The sequence below is a fragment of the Sander lucioperca genome, chromosome 3 (assembly GCF_008315115.2).
Source record: "Sander lucioperca isolate FBNREF2018 chromosome 3, SLUC_FBN_1.2, whole genome shotgun sequence".
NCBI lineage: Eukaryota > Metazoa > Chordata > Actinopteri > Perciformes > Percidae > Sander > Sander lucioperca.
The window spans coordinates 32,537,898-32,564,422 of NC_050175.1; the positions used below are offsets into that span (position 1 = coordinate 32,537,898).

The 26,525-nt window shown below is 41.6% G+C and overlaps 1 protein-coding gene across 6 annotated transcripts in view; it reads left to right on the top strand.

Moving 5' to 3' along the window:
* The window catches only part of efl1 (elongation factor like GTPase 1), a 165,198-nt gene that overhangs the window by 38,573 nt on the left and 100,100 nt on the right, over positions 1-26,525 (top strand). For all 6 annotated transcript variants that reach the window (XR_004105162.1, XR_004896949.1, XR_004105163.1 and 3 more), the window contains exons 13-15: positions 3,732-3,862; positions 4,864-5,021; positions 6,402-6,537. Coding sequence is in view for 1 of the 6 variants with exons in the window: in XM_031300981.1 (XP_031156841.1) it covers positions 3,732-3,862; positions 4,864-5,021; positions 6,402-6,537 (425 nt within the window). In the remaining 5 variants the exon portion in view is untranslated. The remainder of the gene's footprint in view (positions 1-3,731; positions 3,863-4,863; positions 5,022-6,401; positions 6,538-26,525) is intronic.

Consider the following 26,525-nt stretch of genomic DNA (forward strand, 5'->3'; position numbering starts at 1 on the left):
ACATGAACGCAGAAACTTCTGCTCGTTTTCAGCCCGAAAGTGGATCAGCTGCCGGGTTTCCTCAGGCGTCCCTGTGTGTGATACAGGACGGTAAATGTAAAGCACGTATCGATGTCTCCAAAGCAAGTAGTGTTATGCACTGATATCAAACGAAATTTGCTGCTAATGGAGTTTTGTTAACACTGTAGACATGCATGGAGTCCATTCAAGGCAGAGAAATGCGGGACTGTTGTGCAAATAAGCAGTGTAACGTTAGTGTTAGCATAGCAAGCTAGCGATTTTTAAAAATGTTTCAATTACAAATATGGTTGCAAATATATACGTACAGGACTGTGTAGCGCACAAAACACGACTTTCGTAATTTTTAAATCAATTCTTTAAGCCGAAAATACTTACATTTATGGGTCTCTCTGGTCGACCTGGCAGCCTTTGTTCCTTGTTGCGCAATGTGTCTGGATACCCCTTGCTTTCAAGTAAGCTTGCGTCCTTGCTTGGTTTTAAGGGGCATCTACCCCTTCCCCTTAGCCCTACCCCTCAATCAAAATGAGTATTGGGACAGCCCTTACTCTGTCCCAGTGTGAACGCGCAAAACTAAGGGGAAGGGGTAAGGGGTAAGACAGAGAAATGAGACGCAGCCTAACTCCTCCATGACAGCTAATAAGCTGGCTCAGAGCTTCATCTCAGTCACTGCTCAGTTACATTTTTATCCGCTCGAGCCAGAATGGAAATCATCTTCAATCAAAATCCTTCAATGGTAAAAAGCCATGAAGTGTGTTTAGCAGACAGCGTTAATATCAATATATCGGTTCATTTTCCAGCACACTTTTTTTCTTCCCTTTTCACAATGTTAAAAGGTCTGTCTGTCATTGCGATCGTCCAGCTTCAGTGTTTGGTAGCCATTACTTCATAACCACAGCAGGCGAGGCCAGAAACCAAGTCCTGTCTGGCGTTCTCATTATTACCAATGAGCGACTGGTTTCACCACTTGAGGGAAAAAGCAGCAACATATTTTTCATTTCATGTTTATTTGAATAGGGACAAATGCTAAGACATAGACATTTGTGCAACAAAAGCTCCAATGTACAGCATCACAGCATTTATAATTATTGTTAATTCCCAATGCCCGTCACTAGAACGGTTTTTAAACAGTCATAAAAAACAGACATGAAACGTTGCCACATTAAAATACATAAAGCACTTAGCTTAAATCAGAGGGAAAGCATGGAGCCCTATGTGTACCACACAGAAATGCATTTAATACAGATGTTCGGCTCAAATGAATACATTGATAAACTTCACTTTAACATTGTCTGCTTTTGGTTTGTTTGCCTTTCTGGTTTGGGAGGACATCATGTGAGTGAAGATAGCTTTATTGAGTGAGCTGACTGGTGCAGTTTGAAGCTGTGAGGTTAGGCCGTCATCCAGCGCCATTTGCTCTTTGGTGGTTTCCTGTCGGAATCCTGAACTCAATCTGTGGCCCCCATTTATATAAAATTTATGCAAAAGAGAGGTGCAATCAGTCTCAATGATTCGGCAGGGCTGCTGCTGTTGTCAGGGGCAAATTATGGGCTGTTTTAAGTGGTTTGTCATCATGGAGCTGAACTCTGTGTTGCATGCCGTCACTCAGGACTATTGTGAGCAGCTGTGTTGCTATAGTCACGGTGGTCTTACACACACACACACACACACACACACACACACACACACACACACACACACACACACACACAGACGTACCCTTACACTCCGACCACACTGCACATGCACACACAGACCACACTGCATACACAGAAACACAGAGGTCAAAACTAATGCTGGGATAATTGTGTTCTGTTTTTACAGCTCGCTCCTGAGCTACCTATCTGGGAAATTGAAAGTTTGCCACTTCAAGAATGTTTATTGAACAGAGTCCATGTTTTAGAAGTGGTTTATGGTCAGGGGCAGCAGAATGTTTCAGGTGTTGACAGAAGTCCCACACTCCCGTTGTCCAGAAGAGATGTTCCAATACAATTTTTTCCTTTCCCGATACAGATATACATATCTCTAAAACCTTTTGTATCTTTACACATTTCAAAAACAGATGTATATTTGCCCATTTCTGTATCACATTTAGGAGAGCCCCTCAATACTATTGCTTTGTTAATTGAATTAATTCTACAGTGGTGCTCATAAGTTTATGAACCCATACTAAAGTTGACTAAAAAGAGGAATAAAAAAATCATCTTTTGGAAATTGATCTTAATGCCTTAATTAAAAACAATAGGACAAATCCAACCTTTAAGGACACCAATTTTCTTTGTGAATGAATAATGTATCGTAAATAAATAAATGTTGTTCCTTAAAATACATGGGGCATAAGTAAGTACACCCCTATGTTAAATTCCCATAGAGGCAGGCAGATTTTTATTTTTAAAGGCCAGTTATTTCATGGATCCAGGATACTATGCATCCTGATAAAGTTCCCTTGGCCTTTGGAATTAAAATAGCCCCACATCATCACATACCCTTCACCATACCTAGAGATTGGCATGGGGTACTTTCCATAAGATCATCTCTCAATGCAAATCAAACCAGCTATTAGGCTTACTTATGCCCCCTGTATTTTAAGGAACAACATTTATTTATTTACGATACATTATTCATTCACAAACAAAATTGGTGTCCATTCCTATGAAGCCTCTTCCTTATATTTCTACTCTCATGTCATCCAAGTGAATGGAGTGATTGTTAGAAAATGTATATATCCCTGTGTGTCTTATTAAACCTTTAGAACATTGTGAACTGAACCCTGCTTTGCGTCACTTTGTTCTCTAAGATCTCATAACTGCTTTCGGAATCAACTCACAGAGGTCCAGCCAGTAGATGATAGGATATGAACCACAAAACATGAGCGGATTGTTTCACAACATATACTGTATATATTATATTTTTTTAACAGCTGTACTAACACTCTATGGATGTAATATAATTGCTATCATTGTTTGTTTGGCCTGGCTCAGGTTACAGAGAATGAATGCCAAAGAACTTTTTTTTATTATCTACTTTGACAGTCTGTCATAACGGAATAAGAACATTAAAAAACTACTTTAGGAGTAGATTTTTGTTCGTGGTGTCGCATCGGTGCCAGCATACCAGCATATTTGGCAGTATCGGAGGCTTTTCCAATACCTGTATTGTATCGGAACAACTTTATTGTCCAGTACAGTGACGCTTTGACAATGCATGTCAAACGTGTTTATATATGGCCCTATATCAGTTCGGTCATACAGTGGAATTTAGAATTCTACTTGGTATACTTTTTAAAACACAAACTTTGTGACGGGTAATTGATATCACAGGTTATTTAATGAACGGCTAGTCTTCTGATTGGCAGAGAGACATTAAAAGAGAAGAAAATTCATTTGTTGAGTAGCCTTTATCACAAAGTGAGTGGAGCGTAGTCAGGCTGTGAGTCATCTGCCTTAAATAAGCCAAAACCTGGTCATCACAAACCTGGTGCGTGTGTGTGCCTTTGCGTGTGCGTGCCTTTGCGTATGTGTGCGTGTATGTATACATGTGTGTGCGTGTGTGTGTGTGTGTGTGTGTGTGTGTGTGTGTGTGTGTGTGTGTGTGTGTGTGTGTGTGTGTGTGTGTGTGTGTGTGTCTGTGCTTTCGTGTGTTTATGTGCCCCCGTGTGTGTGTGTGTGTGTGTGTGTGTGTGTGTGTGTGTGTGTGTGTGTGTGTGTGTTCAGGCCGTTGACCCAGGAGGAGATAGCCCAGCGCAGGGAGCTGGCTCGGCAGAGACATGCTGACAGGATGGCAGCTGATCAGACAGCAGCAGAGAGCCGCTCACAGGAAGGCCAACCTGCAGGATGTGACTCAGGTACGCTCCACTCTCTACTCGCTGATTCATTGCTAGCTCTCACTTTTCATCCATCTTTTTACTTCTCTAAATGCACCACACTTTGACAGAAGACTAGTACAAATATTTCTGATTGAGTTTGCGCAGACAGTTTGCGCTTATTTTTTCATCATTATATTTGACAGAGAGCGGGTGGATTGAATGCTCAAAAGGGTCAAATATTAGCAGCATTTAATCCATGGGTTTTTTACTGAAAAATGGCATTTTAATACATTGTGAATAAATTATCACATCAATTACCTGGAGGTAAAGAACGAATGTTTGTCGTTGTTTGGACACAGCTAACATTGTTAAATGTTTCAGAGAAGGGCTGGCAATATGGAGAAAATCAAATATCACAATATATTTTTACCTAATACATCGATATCAATATTGTGGCGATATTGTAGGGGTTGACTATTGGTGCTTTCACAAAATATTTACACAATGTTTTTCATGTTTTTCATGGAAGTTTTTCATGGAAGCATGTTATCGTTATCACTTAATCACAATGAGATTCTTTTTTTAAATAATCACCAATAATGTGATATAATGATAATAAAGTGGGTAAAGGGAAATAACAGAACAGCTAGAACAGTCTGGTAAGTTCATAAAATGACATCACTTTACTTGTAATGCAGCCTTTAAAACCAGTAAAAGACAACACTTGTGTCATATCACGATATCCAAAATCTGAGACGATATCTAGCCCCATATATCGATGTTGATATAATATCCATATATTGCCCAGCCCTATTTCAGACTTTAATAAAGACCATAAAAAGAAAACTAGATACAGCATCCAGTGTCAGAGTATGTGTAAGGAAGACGGTTCCCTGTGATTGAGTCTCACAGGAACACTTTCTGTGTGTGTGTGTGTGTGTGTGTGTGTGTGTGTGTGTGTGTGTGTGTGTGTGTGTGTGTGTGTGTGTGTGGGGGGGGGGGTGGGTGGGTTGGTTGTGGGTGGTGTTTCTCCCTGTCAGCTAAGATGGAGGGTCTGACACTGAAGGACTCCCAGCCGGAGGAGGAGGATCAGCAGACCTTCGTCGCGTTTGCGCGGGTCTACAGCGGTGTGGCCAAGAAAGGACGGAGAGTATTTGTGCTGGGACCAAAGTATGACCCCGCCCAGGGCCTGAGCATGGTAAACCCCCACAGCTATCAGCACCTGTTCCCCACTTCATTTTCTCTCTGCGTGATGTTCAAAGCTGTTGTAAATGTGCTACCTTTAGACATTGAAATATTAAGTTGACATTAGTTGACACCTGTGGTGGAATGTAACCAAGTACAAATGTTGAGGTACTTTACTTGAGTCTTTTCTTTTCATGCTACTTTCTACTTCTACTACTTCTTCTACTATTTCTTCTACTACGAAGTACATTTAATCAAATACTGTACTTAAGTACAAATGTTGAGGTACTTGTACTTTACTTGAGTTGTTTCTTTTCATGCCACTTTCTACTTCTACTCCTCTACATTTCAGAGAGAAATATTGTACTTTTTACTCCACTACATTCATCTGACAGCGTTAGTTACTAGTTGCTTTACACATTAAGATTTCTCCACATAAAACCCATGTAGTTTATAAAATCTGATGTTTTATTATAAATGAAACTGGCCAACAATAAAAAGGCCTATAAGTCCAGCTGAAATGTTTAGACCATTAAACACACAACTGTTTGGATCCTTTCTAAAATGGGAGGATTTTACTGCATTGAGTACTTTTACTTTTAATACTTTAAGTACATTTTCCTGATGATACTTACATACTTTTAATAAAGTAACATTTTCAATTAGGTGTCGACCGATACTGTTTTTTTCAAGGCCGATACCGATTTATTATTATTACCGATTTGGAACCAATATGCATTTACAGTGAAAATGAAAATCTTTAAATCAAAATTAAGATTTTGGAATGTTACAAACTCCAACACAAAACTTTGTTTAAATGCTTTAAGCAATTGTTTAATAAATGAGAAACTTTCAACATAATACCCAGTAACAGATAGTCAGATAGTGTTGTGGGCGGGACATTAAGTCAGCCTCAGTGGTGAGTGAAACCGAAGCAGAGGGACACACACAGAGCTGTAACCAAGCCAAAGTAGAACACTTTTTTTTTTTGATAATTTTTTTGGGCATTTTTAGGCCTTTATTGACAGAACAGCTGAAGAAATGAAAGGGGAGAGAGAGGGGGGAATGACATGCAGCAAAGGGCTGCAGGCCGGAGTCGAACCCAGGCCCGCTGCGTCAAGGAGTAAACCTCCATATATGGGCGCCCGCTCTAGCAACTGAGCTATCCGGGCGCCCAGTAGAACACTTTTTAATTTATTAACTTTATCGGTTATCAGGGAAAATAAAACGCCGATACAGATAATCTGCAAACTGCAAAGAACATTTCCACGGTTTGGTATTAATACTTTTACTGAAGTAAAGGACATGAATACTTCTTCCACCAGTGGTTGACACATTACCATACGTGAGCCTCCTTGCTCCTCATGCTGATTCCCTCTCTGGTCTCCGCCAGATGCCAGAGGGTTCCAGTGCTTGGGACCGTGTGCCTGCCGTGCCCCATCTGTCCATCTGTTCCATGGACAGCCTCTACCTGCTGATGGGCCGGGAGCTGGAGGAGCTGGATGAGGTGCCTGTAGGGAATGTCCTGGGTAAATATGTCCATCTCTTCTTTCTGCTTGTTGCATGCCAGTGGCTGTTCCTTGCTTTATTGGACAGAGTTTGTGATCTCACCCGGTTAGAGACACACTCACAACCAGGGGTTGATGCATAGACTGTATAAGTGAAGCCAAAACGTCTGGATCGCCCCCTGGTGGCTTGCTGCAGTATAGATCATAAACCCCGCCCCCTCCATGTTAGCTGATGGGACATGAAGAAAAAGCTGGTTTCTGCCATTTTTAGGTAGTTTTGATCACCCTGATGTTTATTCAAGTGTTCATTTTTCAGATAAGATGGGATTTTATTTAGCGCTGAACGATTTATCCTTTTCAAATCGAAATCACAATTTGAAAGAATGCGATTAGCTAATCGTGAAGACCGCGATTAATCAAATGTGAATATTTTGTTTAATGTTTGGTGTAAGATTTGATTTAACATTTTTTGTTTCCTCTTTTTATTTCCACTTTTTATTATTTTTTAGTGGATTTTTCATTTATTTTTCCTACTTTATTTACCATTTAGAAGGTGCAATATGTAGCAAAAAAACATCTGCCAGGTAAATCGCAATTAGATTTTGGCTTCACTTTTGTACAGCGGGAGGAGGTGGCGATGCGTCGTCCATCTTTATATACAGGCTATGGTGACAACTCTTACCTTCCACAAATGAATACATAAAGAACAGTTAAGTTGGGAATAACTACTCAGCCTGTGGAACCATTTGTATACTATCTTCTGTTTTAACGTCTTACAAAATAACCATGCTGACTTGTTGTTGAATGGACTTGTCTGCTATTGCTGTGTATACTTTGTCCATTTGTAGTACCACCACCATCAGACGTGTTTCTGTTCTCCATACCGCACTTTTAAACCTAAAAAGTGGCCTAAATGTTGGCTGGAACCCAGATCCTTCTTCGATTAAGCACACTCTCTGAGAACTCATGTCTCTTCTCCCCCACACCCTATTCCCTTGATTCAGTTGAACACGTGTTCAGACTAAATGATTATACAGTACATATGACATTACCTTTATTAATTTGGCGCTTTTATCCAAAGCGACTTCCAATAAGCACATTCAACAATGTGGGTACAACCCCAAAAGAAAGTGCAAGAGTTGTGCTAGTACATCAGCTTCATCAGATATGCTGATCCACTTCTAGATTATTCCGAGACAGTAGAGAACTTCTGCTGTCTGAAAATCACACACACACCATTTCAATGTTCGATCTTGATATGATTTAGCGGTCCCTGTAGACGGCTCTGTCTGCTGGCTTTGTAGTTCACCAACGGACTTGTAAGTTGACGTACCTCAAAAACATTTATTCGCTGATATATAGACGTGTCTTTCGCCATGTAAAGTCTGTGGGGAAAAAAACGTTGCATTTCCACTTCTGTCGCAATGCTCATGTTTGCATCAAAGCCTAGCGCTGTTCCTGGGGGCTTGCTGTTCTAGGCGCGGAATTGTGACGATGGGGGGCGACCTCTAGCTCACCCAGTGAGAGTGTGCGCCCCATGTAGGCTGAGTCCTTTGCGGCGGGCTGGGTTCCAGTCTGACCTGCGGCCCAAATCAGAACTGAAAAAGATCAGATGCCATATGAGTTGGGCTGTTTACACTGTCATGATAAATACAGGTATGAGTAAAACACGGATTTGGGTCACTTTTACCTGCAGATTGAACGTAGCCAGCTTCTAATCTAGAGGAGGTGCGATGGCTTACCGTCTAAACACATCCAGGTGTACTATAGCATTTTTGTATGCTTGTATAGCATATACAGTAGAAATAATGTGGCATGTGGTGATTGTTACTTTGTGCAGTATTGATGTGACCTCTCATTAATGTTCCTGGACACTTTGAGCAGAGTGCTGCAAACCCTGAATAAAAGTAGGCCCTGTGTGATATCATCCATTGGGACTGTGATGCATTATGAAGGAGCCGTGCATTAGGCTATTGATGTGCAGTCATCAGTCGGCAGGGTGTGGGGCAGAATGCACAGTAAGAACAAGCTGTCAATAATACAGTCCGCCCTTGAGTGAGCATCGCATATCCCTCTGCTCCTCATTTAGTTTGGACTGTCGGCGCACAAATGGGCCGTAAATGGATGTTGGGAGTGGCCTTCACAGTCCAGAGCCTGGAGCCCAGAGTTTTCTGGCTGGTTGCACAGAGATGGATCTAACATGGTCAGACTTTGTGACTCTTTTAAGTACCCTTTTAAGTACACAAATTTGCTATGCAATGCTATGGGCATAATAATCCTGTATTTGATTATGGTTGGAGCTTAGACTGTATACATAATGGACAAAGCTTCCGGGTCTAAAAAGTGAAGCCAATAGTTAGTGCCTTAAAGCTGCATTCTATCTAACCTCCAGCAGGGGACGACTCCACTGGCTCCAAAAAGAAGTCTGTTTCTATAGAAGTCTATGAGAAAATGAGCCTACTTCTCACTTGATTTATTACCTCATTAAACATTTTTATAATGAGTTCATAGTCTCAATCACTAGTTTCAAGTCTTCTTCAATACAGCATGATGTTCATTTAGTAAATGATGGTCCCATTTATTTTAAAGTAGACGATAAAGCAGGGGATGCTTTAGGACCTGTCAATCAGGTCAGAAGCTTAGCAATGCTAACCATGCTAACACTGTGGACATTAAAATAGACCTCAACTTGTTTTTGGGTGTTGTCCGGGTTTTCATCTTAACCTTTGACCCTCCCACTGTGTGTTTTCACTTCATTGTTAATTGGAACATTTAGGTCGCCTAAAATGTCTTGTTCTGCCAAACAAGCTAGCCAGCTACTGCTAGCGTTAGCTAGTAACTTAAGGGAAAATCTACTATTTTTTGTTCTGCCGTACATGCAGATGAACAGCGCCAGTACCCCGAGGTCTGTGTTTACCCGTTGCTAAATTTCCACTGTATGACTCGCTTCAGAAGGTTGAAAATTGGCAACTTTCCCTCTTAATGTTAGCTTAGCGCCATTGCAACCATAACGACACTAGCTATGCCGCATCATTCTCCCCAGCTCCACCCTCGTCACATCACTGATGCTACGTCCACTATTTTTACAGTCTATGGGTTGGTGATGGGAAGTACCAATGTGTCAATCCTTACCTCTTGAGCGTTTGAGCTACCAAAGTGGAAAAACATGGACCCCGTCAGTAAAATGTTTGTTTTGCTGTTCACAAGCACCAGAAGCTTTGGATGTTACACACACATGCACAAACAGGACCTTAAACATGCACTAATGGAGAAATGTCAGAGTGAGGGGGCTGCCCATGAACAGGCAGGCAGTTGGGGGTTTGATGCCTTGCTCAAGGGCCCCTCAGCAGTGCCCGGGAGGTGAACTGGCACCTCTCTAGCTACCAGTCCATTTTGGTCCGTATGGGGACTTGAACCGGCGATCCTTCAGTTCCCAAGCCAAGTCCCTACGGACTGAGCTACTGCCACCCCCCTGCCACTGTGTGTGTGTGTGTGTGTGTGTGTGTGTGTGTGTGTGTGTGTGTGTGTGTGTGTGTGTGTGTGTGTGTGTGTGTGTGTGTGTGTGTGTGTGTGTGTGTGTGTGTGTGTGTGTGTGTGTGTGTGTGTGTGTGTGTGTGTGTGTGTGTGTGTGTGTGTGTGTGTGTGTGTGTGTGTGTGTGTGTGTGTGTATATATATATATATATATATATCTTGGGAGTGAGACCCCCTCTGCTGTGGCTGTTTTTAATGAATAACAGAAAAGATGCAAGGGCACACACACAGACAAAGGAAAGCCTACTGTTTGTGTGCTATTATGTTGCCTTCCCTCCCCTGTTTCCTGCCAGCTGAAGGAGGAAACAGCCTAGGGAAATGAAGGTCTCCCATCATGCTCTCTGTCTGTCAGAGAGGGTATTACCACCAGGTGAGGGCACCTGACCAAAAAAAGTAACTTGTGCCTTATACTGTAAGTACTGTTATGTGTTACAGAATGGATCTCAATATAGAATTTGCTGAAAGCACTGTATACTACAGCTGCCACTACATCTTACTGATATATATATATATATATATATATATATATATATATATATATATATATATATATACTTACAGCACCTTTAAGTGTTAGTTCGAGACATCATGTAAGAACTAAGGTTCATCACTCCACGGGTCTCATGTGGAACACTTCCAAATTCAACTGATGTCATTGCAGATGGGACTTTCATGACTCGCACATGCTTTTTAGTTTTAGTTTTAGTTTTAGTTCAGCCATACTAGCCGTGGGAATGGGTAGGGTTGTCAGTCAGTTGTTAGTTGTGTGTGTTTTGGACCAATTAGCACATTTTAAACTCAGGTGGTGAAAATTGTAAATGGTAGATAGTAGGGGTGGGAATCGATTCACACCTCACGATTCGATTCCGATTCAGAGGCCAACGATTCAATTCTAAACCGATTATCGATGCATCTCGATGCAACAGTTTTTTTATGTAAATTTCCATGCGTGATTTTTAAAAATATACATATAAATCTGAGTTTGCTACTCAGAGTTTGCTTCCCAGACAAAGCAGCTAGACAAAGCTTAGATTTTGACATATACAGTATTTGTCACACACAAGTTTTAATGAAATGTTTTGTCTACTGAGGTTTTTATTTTGTAGTCTTTCCATGCTTAAGCCTTAAACATGCTCTTTTTTTTGATTTGTACTTGTCTGGAGACAGTAACTTTTAAATAAAAATCAACACATTTAAAAAAAAAATTAATAAAAAAAATCGATTATTAACTTATCAGAATCGAGCATCGAATCGTTCTAGAGAGAATCGCGATGCATCTAAGAATCAATTTTTTTCCCACCCCTAGTAGATAGCTGCTAATAAAAAGTCCCACTCTTTCCTTAAAGGTGCTCTAAGCGATGTTGGGTGACATCACTTCTTGTTGAAGTTCGATGTATTGTCAAACAAAACGGAGGCTAGGCTCATTATCGTTGTCTAGGACAGCTATCCTCTAGCTAACTTCCCTCTTCACGCTTCTCTCTCCTCCACTCCCCACACCCCCCTTCATGTGCACTAACCCCCCAACCCCCACCCCCAAATCCTTCTTGTCGGCTGGAACACTGTTTGTTATGTTTCGTTGTGCGGGTTGGCAGGTTGGCAGGTTTGTTTTTGTTGCCGTTTGTGGAGCCTGGGCTGTCTACAGAGACTGTGTTTTTTACAGTGTGTTCAGGAGACAGGCAGCTAGATGTTTGCTGTATGTGACAAAAAATGTTGTAGCCTAAAAAACGCGTGACATCGCTTAGAGCACCTTTAAAGATAGCCGTGCATCCCAGAGTTTGGTTTTGCAGCAGGTGTGTGGGTTTAAAACTTAATATGCATTCCACAGGTGAATCGATCACAATTATCTAATATAGACAGGATTTTACTTGGAAAAGAATCTGACTCATGCTGTCTTTGGGAGTAGAGTTTCAGTGAGCCGTGTTTCTTTAAGGTTTTTATTCCCTGTTTTTTCTGGGTCTGCAGGCATGAACCTTGTGAAATTTAAAAACTTAATAGATAATCAGAAAACGTAGGTAGTCCTCGTGAAAAATAAACTTTTATTGACCCTCAGGAACTTGGAGTAGAGTTTAAAATTAATATTCAAACTTCATACGCATGTAGAAATAATACCAAAGCATATCAAAGTTATCATATTAGTATTAGTCACCACTCTTATTTTCCATAGCTAGTATCAGTTATTGCCATAGTGACCCTGCTCTCTTAACACGCCAAGGATCTCTCTCTCTGTCTCGTTCTGTCTCTGTGTGTGTGTGTGTGTGTGTGTGTGTGTGTGTGTGTGTGTCTCTCTCTCTCTCTCTCTTTCTCTCTCTCTCTCTCTCTCTCTCTCTCTCTCTCTGTGTAAAAGCTTAACTACATTACGTCATTGTCTTCATGCTGAGATGCCTCCAGCTCACATAGTCATGTTGATTTCTCATAAAGGATCCCAGCGTGTTGTTCTCTGATTCATCCTGTCTTAGATGATCACTGGGAGTCTCCTAAGTGCATCCTAGTGCATAGGGATGTAGCAGAATCACTGTAGAGGTTGTTCTTTTTCCTGTTGGAAACTCCTTGGTTTACTCCTTGATGCAGCGGCTGCAGGTTCAATTCCGACCTGTGGCCCTTTGCTATATGTCATTCCCCCTCTCTCCCCCCTTTCATGTCTTCAGCTGTCCTGTATAAATAAAGGCCTAAAATGCCCCCAAAAAATAAATAAATAGATAATGCATATTAGTTTTAGTAGCATTTTAGTTACTTGATTATTGGTAGTTGTAGTATAATTCTAATCAACAGAAACCAAAGACATTTCAGTCAAATGTTTGTCTTATATTTGTCATGCATGCATCAGCAAGTCCTCCAAACCATACGACGATATCGGTTGTTTATTCCTCCCCTCTGCTATGACCCACAGGAGCGTTTTCCATCCTTGTATCTAAACCAGAGGAGGTTAACGTTGTGAAATTGTTGCAGTTTGGTTAGGTTTAGACACAAAGTACTTAGTTAAGTTTAGAAAAAGATCATGGTTTGTGTTAAAATCAGACGTTACTTACCGGTTATGCACGAGACGCTGAATATGACGTAGCTCTCATTCGTAAATGTATAGAAAACTCAGTTTACTGTTATTTTCCTGGGTGAAAGTCCTGTGTTTGTTTGACCCATCCTCCACCCCAACCTTCCTCCTCGCACGAAACTTGGCGCTCTTATACTTCCTCACCTTACTTCGTGCTTTGCTCCCGTCATAACTGCCACGGCCACTAGAAGGCGCTGCCACTAGAAACCTAAATATGGGTCCTAATTGCTTCCTGAAGAAACAACCTATGTGAGCGTTTTTCTGATCAGGACAGTCCCGCGTGCATAGTTCTAACTCAAGTCATAGTTTTTGTTATCAGAGGTTATTTTTTATTTAGTTTAGTCTCATTTTCATGAATATTTTTCATTTTTAACTTTTTTCAAAGTTTTACTGTACAATTAATTGTCTCAGAAATAATTGCGATTATCAATGTAATTGTCTCCTTCAGTCAAATTTAAAAATATTTATTTATGTATTGCTTTTGCAAACAAATAAAAGTTTTGAATGAATCCCAGAATACGTTTTGTAATATCTCCCTGTCATGTGACCCAGATAATGTAATAACACAAGTACACAGCCTATGAAGTAAACCACGCCACTTACTATCATAAAACATTGTATATTTTTCTGAAATTAACATAAAACTGACAATTACCATCAACAGTCGTACCCAGGGTTTTCCCTGTCATTATAAGGTTTAGGTGCAGCACCCGAACCAAATGAATGTAACTAAAAGACTTCTCAGATCTAATGATTGCAGTTGGACTCTTGAAGCCTTTTGAGAGTTATTTATGTATTTTCTGCATTAGCTTTTTCAATGATTCAGACACAGATATGGTAATAACTGTCCAAAATGATGTGAAAAAAAGACTCAAAACTACCACAAATAGACACAAACTGACTAAAAAGAGACACCAAATGATCACAGAGACCCAAAACAACCCCAAAGAAAAGACAACACCCCCCCGCCCGACCTTAGCTATTGTTAGCAATTAATTGGGTTAAACAAAGAAATGTTAATTGTTATTAGACAATTATGTAATGATTGTTACAGGCCTAGTGTGAGCCAGCCAGACCTGATCCCCTTACATCAGTTTCAGTCCTCACTGAAGCTCTGGTGGCTGAATGGGAGCAAAGCCCTGCAGCTGGTTCAACATCTGGCGGAGAGACTGAAACCAGAGGAGCGGAGGCTTAAAAAAAAAAAAAAAAAAGATAGGCCATGGTTTTGGTTTTGACATGTTTATCTCAACCCCATACGGGTGTGATGTTCAAGTTTCAAATACTTTTGGCCATTTGCATGTGTAGAATACATTCATAGTAAAATGCACTTCAGAGGGCAGCAGAGCCGTGAGAACCTCCTCTAACATGTAAGAGCTTGTAAACCAGATGTGTGTTGAAGTGAACTGTTTTTTCTCTCGTCTTATCTTTCAATTTCTCTACCTTGTTTGTGTCTTTGCTGATACAAAAAGAAATCCTCGATAAATTGGCTGTTGAACAATTTGGTGTAATATTTCCCCTTAAAAGGCAGAGTGGCATGCATGAAGCCGTGGAAAGTCTGTGACTACCTTCACAAAAGTTGTTTAATTCTCTGCCGTGTTTTTGATTAGTAGCATACACACAGCCAGCCAGCATTGGGATTTATCTGTGATTGCAGCTGAAGGAGTGTACACAGCCGGCTCCATGCTGTTTGATGCTGAGCTCAGTAAGGCCAGCGGTTTGTCACAGGGGTTAAAGACGTGGGCAACATCAAATTCTCATCATCAGGGCCTAATGTGAAGCAGCTGTCTGAAGAGACTCAGCCACAGCCCGAGTCATCCAAGTCAGTCCTCTGGGAAGGGGAAAAAAGGAGTCTGGGTAAAATGAATGATGCTGATTCAACACTGGGCGACTTTGTGAAAACATTTGTTTTGCATTAGGCCTGTCTCTGCGTGCCAGCGGTGACTAGCGACCCAGATCTTTAGCAGAACACACCAACTGAATGATTTTACTGATGTTAACCACAGGGATGCTGGCAGAGGCCAGCTGGGTTCATCTCAGATCAGGAATAATGACACTGTTCTTATAGAGCTCCACTTTAGACAGTAGAACGTCGGCTTTTCAACCTTCTGTCTGGATAGTGTAGCAATTAAAGTTAGTGTTTATTCTTGGAGTTTTTTTAGCCTGGTTGCATTAAATTAAAGTAAAAATCCAACATGTTGGAGTTGTTTTGCTGTTTCACTTCTGGTCAGATGATTTATATCAATCTCATCTCTGTGCTGTCATACATTTTTTTACTTTCCAAGTAATGCTAGAAACCATTGGACCAGTGATTTCTCTGACAAACACACAATCAGACTAGAAGATCAGAATGAATTTCATCTTTGTTCATCTACAGTAGAGCAAAGATACAAAATTAAGTTGTTGTTTTTTTAGATTATGTTTTAAGCCTTTATTTGATAGGACAGGAGGTCAGACATGAAAGGGGAGAGAGGGGGGAGGCATGCAGCAAAGGTCAGATTTGAACCAGCAGCCGCGAGGACTGAGGACACTCTACCAGGTGAGCTACCCAGGCACGATCCAATATATAGAGGTTTACTCCTCGACACAGCGGGCCCGGGTTCGACTCCGACCTGCGGCCTTTTGCTGCATGTCATTCCCCCTCTCTCTCCCCTTTCATTTCTTCAGCTGTCCTGTCAATAAAGGCCTAAAAATGCCCAAAAAATTATCTTTAAAAAAAAGACGTGTTTAGCCTTGCTTAGCATAAAGACTGGTAGCAGTGGGGAAACTGCTACGCTCTGGCAAAAATGGAAAAACATTTAAATTTCAACAAATTATATTATTTGTTGTGTATAAAAAAACACAACGGAAAAAGCAAAAGACTCCAGGTCCACTTACTGGACAGTTTTCCACCGTGTCACAGGGTCTTCATCAACAGGTGGAGTTTACTCAGTTGTCGTGAAGCTGTAGATGTTCAAGCTTTCTATCTCTCTGGGCACTTTTAGCACCTTTCCATGTTGGCTTAGAAGATGAGCTTGACGGAACATTTTTGAATGGAATCAAGGATGAACTGTCAAGGGGCCAAAATCTCCAGAATGAGCAAGTTAGTTCACAAAAGTGCTCGTTTTGCCACTGACAGGCTCAGATTAATATTATATTAATATTAAGTGTCTGACAACATTATGGAAAGGATTTCTAAGGAAGTTGACCTTTCTGTTAAAGAGTAAGGTCCATTTTTTTTTTTCTTTTTTTTTTTTGGGATACATTTTTTTTATTATTTTTTAGCACCATTTATCATACAGACATATAAAACAAATTCCACTACACATTCCAGGTAATGTCAAGTGGTGCATAGAACAGATGAACACAAATTGAACAAGAACAAAAACCCTCTCCCACCCCCCACCCTCTTGCGGGTCTCGAGGAAAAACAAACTGAAATCACACCTTGCCTAGTTGCTCTCCTCTAGTTCTTGTGGCGTTGAGGTCATTAGGTCTGATATTTGTGCTGCTGCACTTTCCCATAGGCTGATAGTTGATGATTTGGCTTTATTAATCCTTACTGTAGAGAGCTCAAGCATAACTACAGTTGTGTTCAGAATAATAGCAGTGTGTTTAAAAAAAGTGAATAATGCTCAAAATCCTTAGAATAGCTTTTAATTCCATAATATCAATGCATTGAGAACACTGCACATTCAATTCCAAATCAAAACATGACCAAAATTTATCACGTTTGTGTTATACCTTTACAGAAAGTGAAGAAAAAGGAATATTAGGCTGTTCAAAAAAATAGCAGTATTTGCATTTTTCTTTACAAACTCAAACATTTACTGTATAAACTGAAAAATGTCTCAAGGGTTTGCTTTACTTTTAATCACTGCACTAATATTTAGTTGCATAACCATTATTAATGACAACTGCTTCACATCTGTGTTGCATGGAGTCGACCAACTTCTGGCACCTGTGAACAGGTATTCCAGCCCAGGACGATTGAACTACATTCCACAATTCCTCTGCATTACTGGGATTTGCCTCAGAAACAGCATTTTTGATGTCACCCCACAAGTTTTCTATGGGATTGAGGTCTGGGGATTGGGCTGGCCACTCCATAACATCAATCTTGTTCATCTGGAACCAAGACTTTGCTCGCTTACTGGTGTCTTGTTGAAAGACCCATTTCAAAGGCATTTCCTCTTCAGCATAAGGCAACATGACCTCTTCAAGTATTTTGATGTATTGAAACTGATCCATGATCCCTGGTATGCGATAAATAGGCCCAACAGCACAGTATGAGAAACATCCCCATAACATGATTTTTGCACCACCATGCTTTACTGTCTTCACAGTGTACTGTGGCTTGAATTCAGTGCATGGGGGTCGTCAGACAAACTGTCTGCGGCCCCTTGACCCAAAAAGAACAATTTTGCTCTCATCAGTCCACAGAATGTTGCCCCATTTCTCCTTTGGCCAGTCAATGTATCCTTTGGCAAATTTCAACCTATTCAGTACATGTCTTTTTTTCAGCAATGGGACTTTGCAGGGGCTTCTAACTGATAGCTTTGCTTCACATAGCCTTCTTCTGATCGTAACAGTACTCACAGGTAACTTTAAGTCTTCTTTGATTTTCCTGGAGCTGATCATTGGTTGAGCCTTTGCCATTTTGACTATTCTTCGATCCATTCGAATGGTAGTTGACCGTTTTTTCCCACATCGTTCAGGCTTTGGATGCCATTTCAAGGCATTTGAAATCATTTTGGCTGAGCAGCCTATATTTTTTTGCACTTCTTTATATGTTGTCCCCTTTCCAATCAACTTTTTAATCAAAGTCCGCTGTTCCTCAGAGCAATGTCTGGAACGACCCATTTTGCTGAGTATTTCAGGGTGAAATGCGCTATAACCAGCATGCACAACAATTGCTTCCTTCCTACCTTAAATATGGGCCATAATTGACAACTGTTTCTTCACAGAATCTCACTAATTGAACACAACACTGCTATTATTTTTATTTTTTATTTTATTTTGAACATGCCCCTTTCAATTACAGATTCAACTAGAACTGCAAGCAGTTATGACGGGGCCCAAGCCACCCACGCCAGTCGCCCCCGACGCCCGGGGGAACGCGCGAAAGCGGAACCCGAAGCCGGGCGGCGGGGAGGCAAACGTCGCGAAATATCGAGAGTGGCGAGCCGCGACGCCTGCGGTACGTCGCCGTTGGAAACGTAGCTGTCAACGGTTCACCTCCATGCTTATACGGACTACCTTTAAGTATTCTCTACATTAAACAAACTTCTTAGCCCCCCTGACAGCAGGGTACAGCAGAGAGAAATGAGAGAGTGACCGAGAGGGTGGAGGGGGGAGGCAGGTGTGGTGGTTGAAGGAGCAGGGGAGGTGGTCAAGTTGTTGCAAATGGCGTCATAGGCGCCGATTTATGTTTTCCTCCGTGGGTGCTTCGTGGGAAATTAAGCATCAATGCCACCGACGTAACCAATCACGCTATCACAGACGCTCCACTTAGCACCAACTGCAATGTTTAATTGCACGGTATCGCCGCCTATGAATGGTGTAGATTTTGGATTGAAAAAGTGAGCGAAAAGAGTTGAATTTGTCCACTGTGAAGGTTGTAGAAACTTTGTCAGGTGGGTTAAGAAGTTTGTTTTATTGTAAAAAACCAAAGGAGCAAGCAAAAGTAAAAACCAAAACCTAACGGTAAGAGGCAAACGTCAGTAAATATTGAGAACCGTGAGCTGCAAGGTCTTTGGTACATTTCCATTGCAAATATCCCATTAAAATTGAGTAAAAGGGCCAAAACATGTATACGTTGATTATAGCGCCCCCTAATGGCCGATCTTCGCCAAATTTGGTACTGAGCCTCAGAGCCGCATGCCGAACGAGCATCATAAGTTTCGTGGTGATTGCTTTTACCGTGGCAGAGATATTGCATATGCAAATTTCCCATTTAAATGCATTGAGTTATTGGCCATAACAACTAAACGTTGCTTATAGCGCCCCCTAAAGGCCGATCTTCGCCAAATTTGGTACAGAGCATCGTAGTGGCATGTTGAATAAGGATCCCAAGATCCTTGCTGATAACATTTAATTTGGCCGAGATATGATATGATACGTGTGTGGTAGCTAGCTATGAAAAATTGTTTGGTCGTCAAATGCGCATATTTTAACGTAGCAAAATTCCTTGAGTAACTTTTGGTCAGGTCCATCTGGAGATGCTCCCTACCAGGTTTCGAGCTGATCTGTCGCACGGCCTAGGACGAGTTCGAAAAAGTTGGTATTGCGCGATATTGCGAAAATGATTTTAAGCAAAAATGGGCGTGGCCTATATCATGTGATTCAGCGTGATTCACGTGGATGTAAGGATTTCTAATGTGCGATGTGTAATGTGGGAGTTAAAGGCAAAAAAACATTATAGCGCCACCTAGTGGTCCACATGTGTAATTTTTGGTAGGTGTGGTCCATGACCCATTGTCTATCTACCCTGTAAATTTAAAGTTGTTCACATTAGTGTAAGTGGTGAATCTAGACTTGGGTCCCATAGGCCACGCCCACTTTGACCTCTCAGTACCCCACTCTAGACATGGCCTCAGGAGTGTCCCTAGATGGTACCCATCAAATTTTGTAAAAATCGGATGAGCCGTTCATGAGATATAAACTTTTTGTACTTGTAGCGCCCCCTAGTGACCAATCTTCGTAAAACGCGTGGGGCATCTCCAGAGGGTCATGGCAAACAAGAATCTAAAGTTTGGCGTTGATAGCCTTTATTTTGGCTGAGATATGGCAAAGTTGGTGTTTTCATAGTTAGCTACACAAATTTGTTCGTGCGTAATATGCGCAATTTTTATCCTATAAAAAATCTTTTCATTAACTTTTTGTCAGGTCGGTCTGGAGATGCTACGGTCCAAGTTTCGTGCAGATCGGTCGCACGGTCTAGTAGGAGTTCGAAAAAGTAGTTTTTTGATAAATCGCGATGTTTCACGCACAAAAGTCTAGGCGGAAATGGGCGTGGCCTATATCACGTGATTCAGTTGGATCCAGGGAATACGTGGATATATGGTTTTTAAATGTGAGGTGTACGGTGTGGGAGTTATAGGGCCAAACGCGTTTTTTCTGCTATAGCGCCACCTAGTGGTGCAAGTGGGTAAATTTTTGCGCCTGAGGTCCTTGCAGAGTTTGGGACCAGTCCTGAAAACGGCAACCCCCCACCATGTACGGTTTAGGCTGTAGTCGGGGTTTTAGGCGGAGAAGAATAATAATAAAAACCTTTAGAAAAACAATAGGGTTCTACAGCCCTGCTGTATGAACGGCATAGCTTTGCTATTGCCCGTTCTTACAGACTCGGGCTTGGACCCCTAATAATAAAAAAATAAAAATCTTTAGAAAAACAATAGGGTTCTACAGCCCTGCTGTATGAACAGCATAGCTTTGCTATTGCCCGTTCTTACAGACTCGGGCTTGGACCCCTAATGATGATGATGAATAATCAGTAGAAAAACAATAGGGTTCTACAGCCCTGCTGTATGAACGGCATAGCTTTGCTATTGCCCGTTCTTACAGACTCGGGCTTGGACCCCTAATTACACAGAATGAGCAGCATGCATGTCATGACTGTTGGGTCTGTTGATTTTCTATAGGGCTGTCAAAATTGCTCAAAAATGACGTTCGAATATTCCCTCTAAAAAAAACACATAATATTCGAACTATTTGAACATCTGGTTGCGCATGCGCATTTTGTCAATGACGCGCATTTTGTCAATGACGTGCATTTTGTCAATGACGCGCATTACGTCAATAACAGGACAAATTAATACAAAGAGACATAACTACTTGTATAGGTAGTCTATTTAAGTTTAAACAAATTTGACAACGTATTACCTACACAAAAACAAGTAAATCAAATGATGGCCAAGACCGCAGACCTCATGCTCGCTCACTCGAGCACTTTCTCTCTCTCGCCCTCACGCTCTCTGCGCAATGTGTGGCTGTGCGCATAACGGTTTAAAATGAACAACAATAAACACATTTTGAGTGCTGATCAAGAGTTTTGTGCAAGCAATTTAAGGTCGCGACCATTGTCCCAAATATAGCAGGCTTCATTCAGTGATTGAAACAAATATTATTAACATTAATTGAAGTTTCACAGTAGCCTATATAGAACCGACATTGAACGCTCCGAGCGAGCTGTGCTGTGGTAAACATGGAGCTTTTCCTTGACATGAAACGGTAAATAATCAAACCAGTGGAAGCAGTGCATTTAACATTTATTCATGCATATCTCTTGCATACAACTTTATCTCGCGGCTCAACTATTTACCTCCTACCGAGCAAAATCCAAAGTACTTCCAGACGTGGCTTTTTAGATTTTGGGGGGTTAAAATTGCTTTCTCTGATGCGGTTGAGTTGGGCTCTGCACTTTCTGCCATCTTCCATGCAAGACAAGTCAACTTTCGGCAGTGACGCTGTGCCAGACAGTGCGACTCCTGTGACCTGTCCCTGAACCCTCAGGCGCGCTAGCGCACCCACTCGCAAAGCAGACAGCCAGACAGCCTCTGCTACCGCGAGCGTTTTTTTCCACATTTTTTTTTTTTTAATTCGAATATTAATTTTCACCTTCGAAATTCATTTTTTAAAAACTATTCGAATATATATTCGAATTTAGAATATTCGTTGACAGCCCTAGTTTTCTATGACTCTACAACACTTACTAATAAATTATTTGCCATGTAGAAATATCACTTCTACCAAAAATTTTTATTTATGAGGTTAGTGATGTTGGACTGCTATTATTTTGAACACAACTGTATGTCTAGGAAATAAATAGTTACAAACCACTGTTTTATACAAAGCGAGTGGGGGGGGGGGGGGGGGAGAGAGAGAGCCAGCGTTGAGCTATCATTTTCTTGGTTTCAGTTGAACCAGCTAGCCAAATCTTCCTCTGTCTCTCAAGCAGGTGTAGAGTCATCATTAAGTAACAAAACAATTGGGTCAGTAGGGATTAGATATCCTATCACATCAGATAGTATTGATGTTGTTTTATGCCAGAACTCATGCACCTGTTTACACTCCCAGACCATATGTAGGAAAGTTCCAGTTTGTTCCGGTTGACAGAATGTACAATAGGGAGTGAGAATGGCTTTCGAGATGTATTTCTTCTGAGGAGTCCAATATGTCCTATGGCATATGTTGAAGTGGATATACTGGTGATTTGGGTTCTTGGAACAGTGGAAAATGTCCCCAACTGTCTCCCAATTAATTGTGTTCCCCTCAGGGCACACCTCTTGTTCCCATTTCTTTACTATTGGGAGTTCTCCTATGGATATTTGCATCAGTTTAGCATAGGTCTTGGACGCTAATCCTCTCACAGGAAAATCAACAAACCATTTAATGACTGGGTGCGCGTAAGATCCTTTTTTTAAACATAAAAACATCCGCAAAATTGCGTTTGCTATAGCCACCAGACTCAATGTAAATAAACAGTAATATTAGCATCGTAAAATACACTTCACTCAAAGTCGACAGAAACAAAATAAAACCATGGAAAGTTATAGGTCGTCTTTTCACTTTTGCAACCATCACATCTCTAGTTTTGGTTGAAATAAACACAGTTTACCGATTTACATGTGAAAATATGTTGGCTCTATACACGATAAAAGTATTGCTTTTTAGGGGTCCAAGCCCGAGTCTGCAAGATCCGGCGGTAGCAAGAGCTACGCCGTTCACACAGCAGGGCTGTGGAACCCTATTGTTTTTCTACTGATTTTTCTTCTTCTTCTTCTTCTCCGCCTATAACTCCGACTGCAGCCTAAACCGTACATGGTGGGGGGTTGCCGTTTTCAGGACTGGTCCCAAACTCCGCAAAGACCTCAGGCACAAAAAACGACCCACTTCCACCACTAGGTGGCGCTATAGCAGAAAAAACGTGTTTGGCCCTATAACTCCCACACCGTACACCATACATTGAAAAGCCATACATCCACGCGTTCCCTGGATCCAACTGAATCACGGGATATAGGCCACGCCCATTTCTGCCTAGACTTTTATGCGTGATTATGCGCGATTTATCAAAAACCTACTTTTTCGATCTCCTCCTAGACCGTGCGACTGATCTGCACGAAACTTGGACCGTAGCATCTGCAGACCGACCTGACAATAAGTTCATAAAAAGATTTTTTATAGGATAAAAATTGCGCATATTACGCACGAACAAATTTGTGTAGCTAACTATTAAAACACCAACTTTGCCATATCTCAGCCAAAATAAATGCTATCAACGCCAAACTTTAGATTCTTGTTTGGCATGACCCTCTGGAGGTCCCCCATGCATTTTATGAAAATTGGTTACTAGGGGGCGCTACAAGTACAAAATGTTTATTTCTCATGAACTGCTCATCCGATTTTTACAGAATTTGTTGGGTACCATCTAGGGCCACTCCTGAGGCCAACCCTTGATTGGGGTACTGAAGGGTCAAAGAGGGCGTGGCCTATGGGACCCACGTCTAAATTTACTACTTACACTAACGTGAACAACTTTAAATTTACAGGGTAGATAGACAATGGGTCATGGACACTTGAGTGGTCCATGACCCATTGTCTATGCTATGTTCTATGTTCTGCTATGTTCTATGTTCCTTGAATCAAGCTGAATCACATGATATAGGCCACGCCTATTTTTGCTTAAAATCTTTTTCGCAAAACCAACTTTTTCGAACTCGTCCTAGGCCGTGCGACGGATCAGCTCGAAAACTGGTAGGTAGCATCTCCAGATGGACCTGACCAAAAGTTACTCAAGGAATTTTGCTACGTTAAAGTATGCACATTTGACAGCAATGTTTATTTGTTTTGGCCAATAACTCAATGCATTTTAATGGGACATTTGCAATTGCAATATCTCTGCCACAGTAAATGCAATCAACACAAATCTTGTGTTGCTAGTTCGGCATGCCGCTCGGAGGCTCTCTACCAAATTTGGCGAAGATCGGCCATTAGGGGGCTCTATAATCAACGTAGACGAGTTTTGGCCCTTTTCCTCAATGTTAATGGGATATTTGCAATGGAAATGTACCACAGACCTTGCAGCTCACACTTCTCAATATTTAGTGATGTTTGCCTCCTGCCGTTAGGTTTTGTTTTTTGCTTTTGTGTGCTCCCCTGGTTTTTTACAATAAACAAACTTCTTAACCCACTTGACAAAGTTTCTACAACCTTCAGTGGACAAATGCAACTCTTTTCTCTCACTTTGTCAATCCAAAATCAACACCATTCATAGGCGCCGATACCGTGCAATTAAACATTGCAGTTGGTGCTAAGTGGAGCGTCTGTCATAGTGTGATTGGTTATGTCAGTGACATTGATTGCGGTCAGGGGGGTTAAGAAGTTTGTTTATTGTAGAGCATTCTTAAAGGTGGTCTGTATATGCGTGGAGGTGAACTGTTGACCTCTACGTTTGCAACGGCGATGTACCGCAGACCTCGAGGCTCGTGCCTACGAATAATATACAAATACAAAAAGTTTATATCTCATGAACGGCTCATCCGATTTTTACAAAATTTGATGGGTACCATCTAGGGACACTCCTGAGGCCATCTCTAGAGTGGGGTACTGAGGGGTCAAAGTGGGCATGGCCTATGGGAACCAAGTCTAGATTCACCACTTACACTAATGTGAACAACTTTAAATTTACAGGGTAGATAGACAATGGGTCATGGACCACACCTACCAAACATTACACATGTGGACCACTAGGTGGCGCTATAATGTTTTTTTGCCTTCAACTCCCACATTACACATCGCACATTAGAAATCCTTACATCCACGAGTTCCTTGAATCAAGCTGAATGATATAGGCCACGCCCATTTCTGCTTAAAATCTTTTTCGCAATGTGCAAAACCAACTTTTTCGAACTCGTCCTAGGCCGTGCGACGGATCAGCACGAAACCTGGTACATAGCATCTCCAGATGGACGTGACCAAAAGTTACTCAAGGAATTTTGCTACGTTAAAGTGTGCGCATTTGACGACCAAACAAATTTTCCTAGCTAGCTACCACACACGTATCATATCATATCTCGGCCAAATTAAATGTTATCAGCAAAGTACTTGAGATCATTGTTCAACATCCCACTACGATGCTCTGTACCAAATTTGGCGAAAATCGGCCTTTAGGGGGCGCTATAAGCAACGTTTATTTGTTTTGGCCAATAACTGCAATCAACACGCAACTTGTGATGCTCGTCATGCCCGGCATGCCCGGCATGAGGCTCTGAGGCTCTGTACCAAATTTGGCGAAGATCGGCCATTAGGGGGCGCTATAATCAATGTAGACGAGTTTTGGTCCTTTTACTCAATGTTAATGGGATATTTGCAATGGAAATGTACCACAGACCTTGTAGCTCACACTTCTCAATATTTACTGATGTTTGCCTGCTACCGTTAAGTTTTGGTTTTTACTTTTGCGTGCTCCTTTGGTTTTTTACAATAAACAAACTTCTTAACTCACCTGACAAAGTTTCTACAACCTTCACAGTGGACAAATTCAACTCTTTTCTCTCACTTTTTCAATCCAAAGTCAACACCATTCATAGGCGCCGATACCGTGGGTGCTCCGGAGCTCGAGCATCCACGGAAAATACTGACCACCCACGTGTGCCAGACTGCCAGTAGGCTACATTCATTTAAAATTAAACATTGCAGTTGGTGCTAAGTAGAGCGTCTGTCATAGTGTGATTGGTTATGTTGGTGGCATTAATTCTTAATTTCCCACGAAGCTGATCGCGGTTACGTGTCAGTTCAACTTTTCATCTCTAATCCCATCTGTGTTTGTGAGAAGTGGCGCTGTCCTGAGTTGAAAGCCTACTTTACGGCATAATTATCGAGTTAATTGGTGTTTGTGTTCGCGTCGGCCGCTGTCCATTTCCTAAGGTTCTGAAATGCAAACAATTTTTGACTACTTTTTTTATTTTTTAAAGGGCGTGCGCCTGTGAGCACCCACGGAGGAAAACATGAATTGGCGCCTATGACGCCATTTGCAACAACTTGACCACCTCCCCTGCTCCTTCAACCACCACACCTGCATCCCCCCTCCACCCTCTCGGTCACCCTCTCATTTCTCTCTGCTGTACCCTGCGGTCAGGGGGGTTAAGAAGTTTGTTTATTGTAGAGAATTCTTAAAGGTAGTCCGTATAAGCATGAAGGTGAACTGTTGACCGCTACGTTTCCAACGGCGACGTAACGCAGACGTCGCTGCTCGCGCCTCTCGATATTTCGCAGCGTTTGCCTCCCCGCCGCCCAGCTTCGGGTTCCACTTTCGCACGCTCCCCTGGGCGTCGGGGGCGACTGGCGTGGGTGGCTTGGGCCCCGTCATAACTGCTTGCAGTTCTAGTTTAAATTGAGTCTGGTGGGTTTAGCACTAGCGACTTCAGAGCTGTTTCTGGTTAAACAGAAAGGTCTC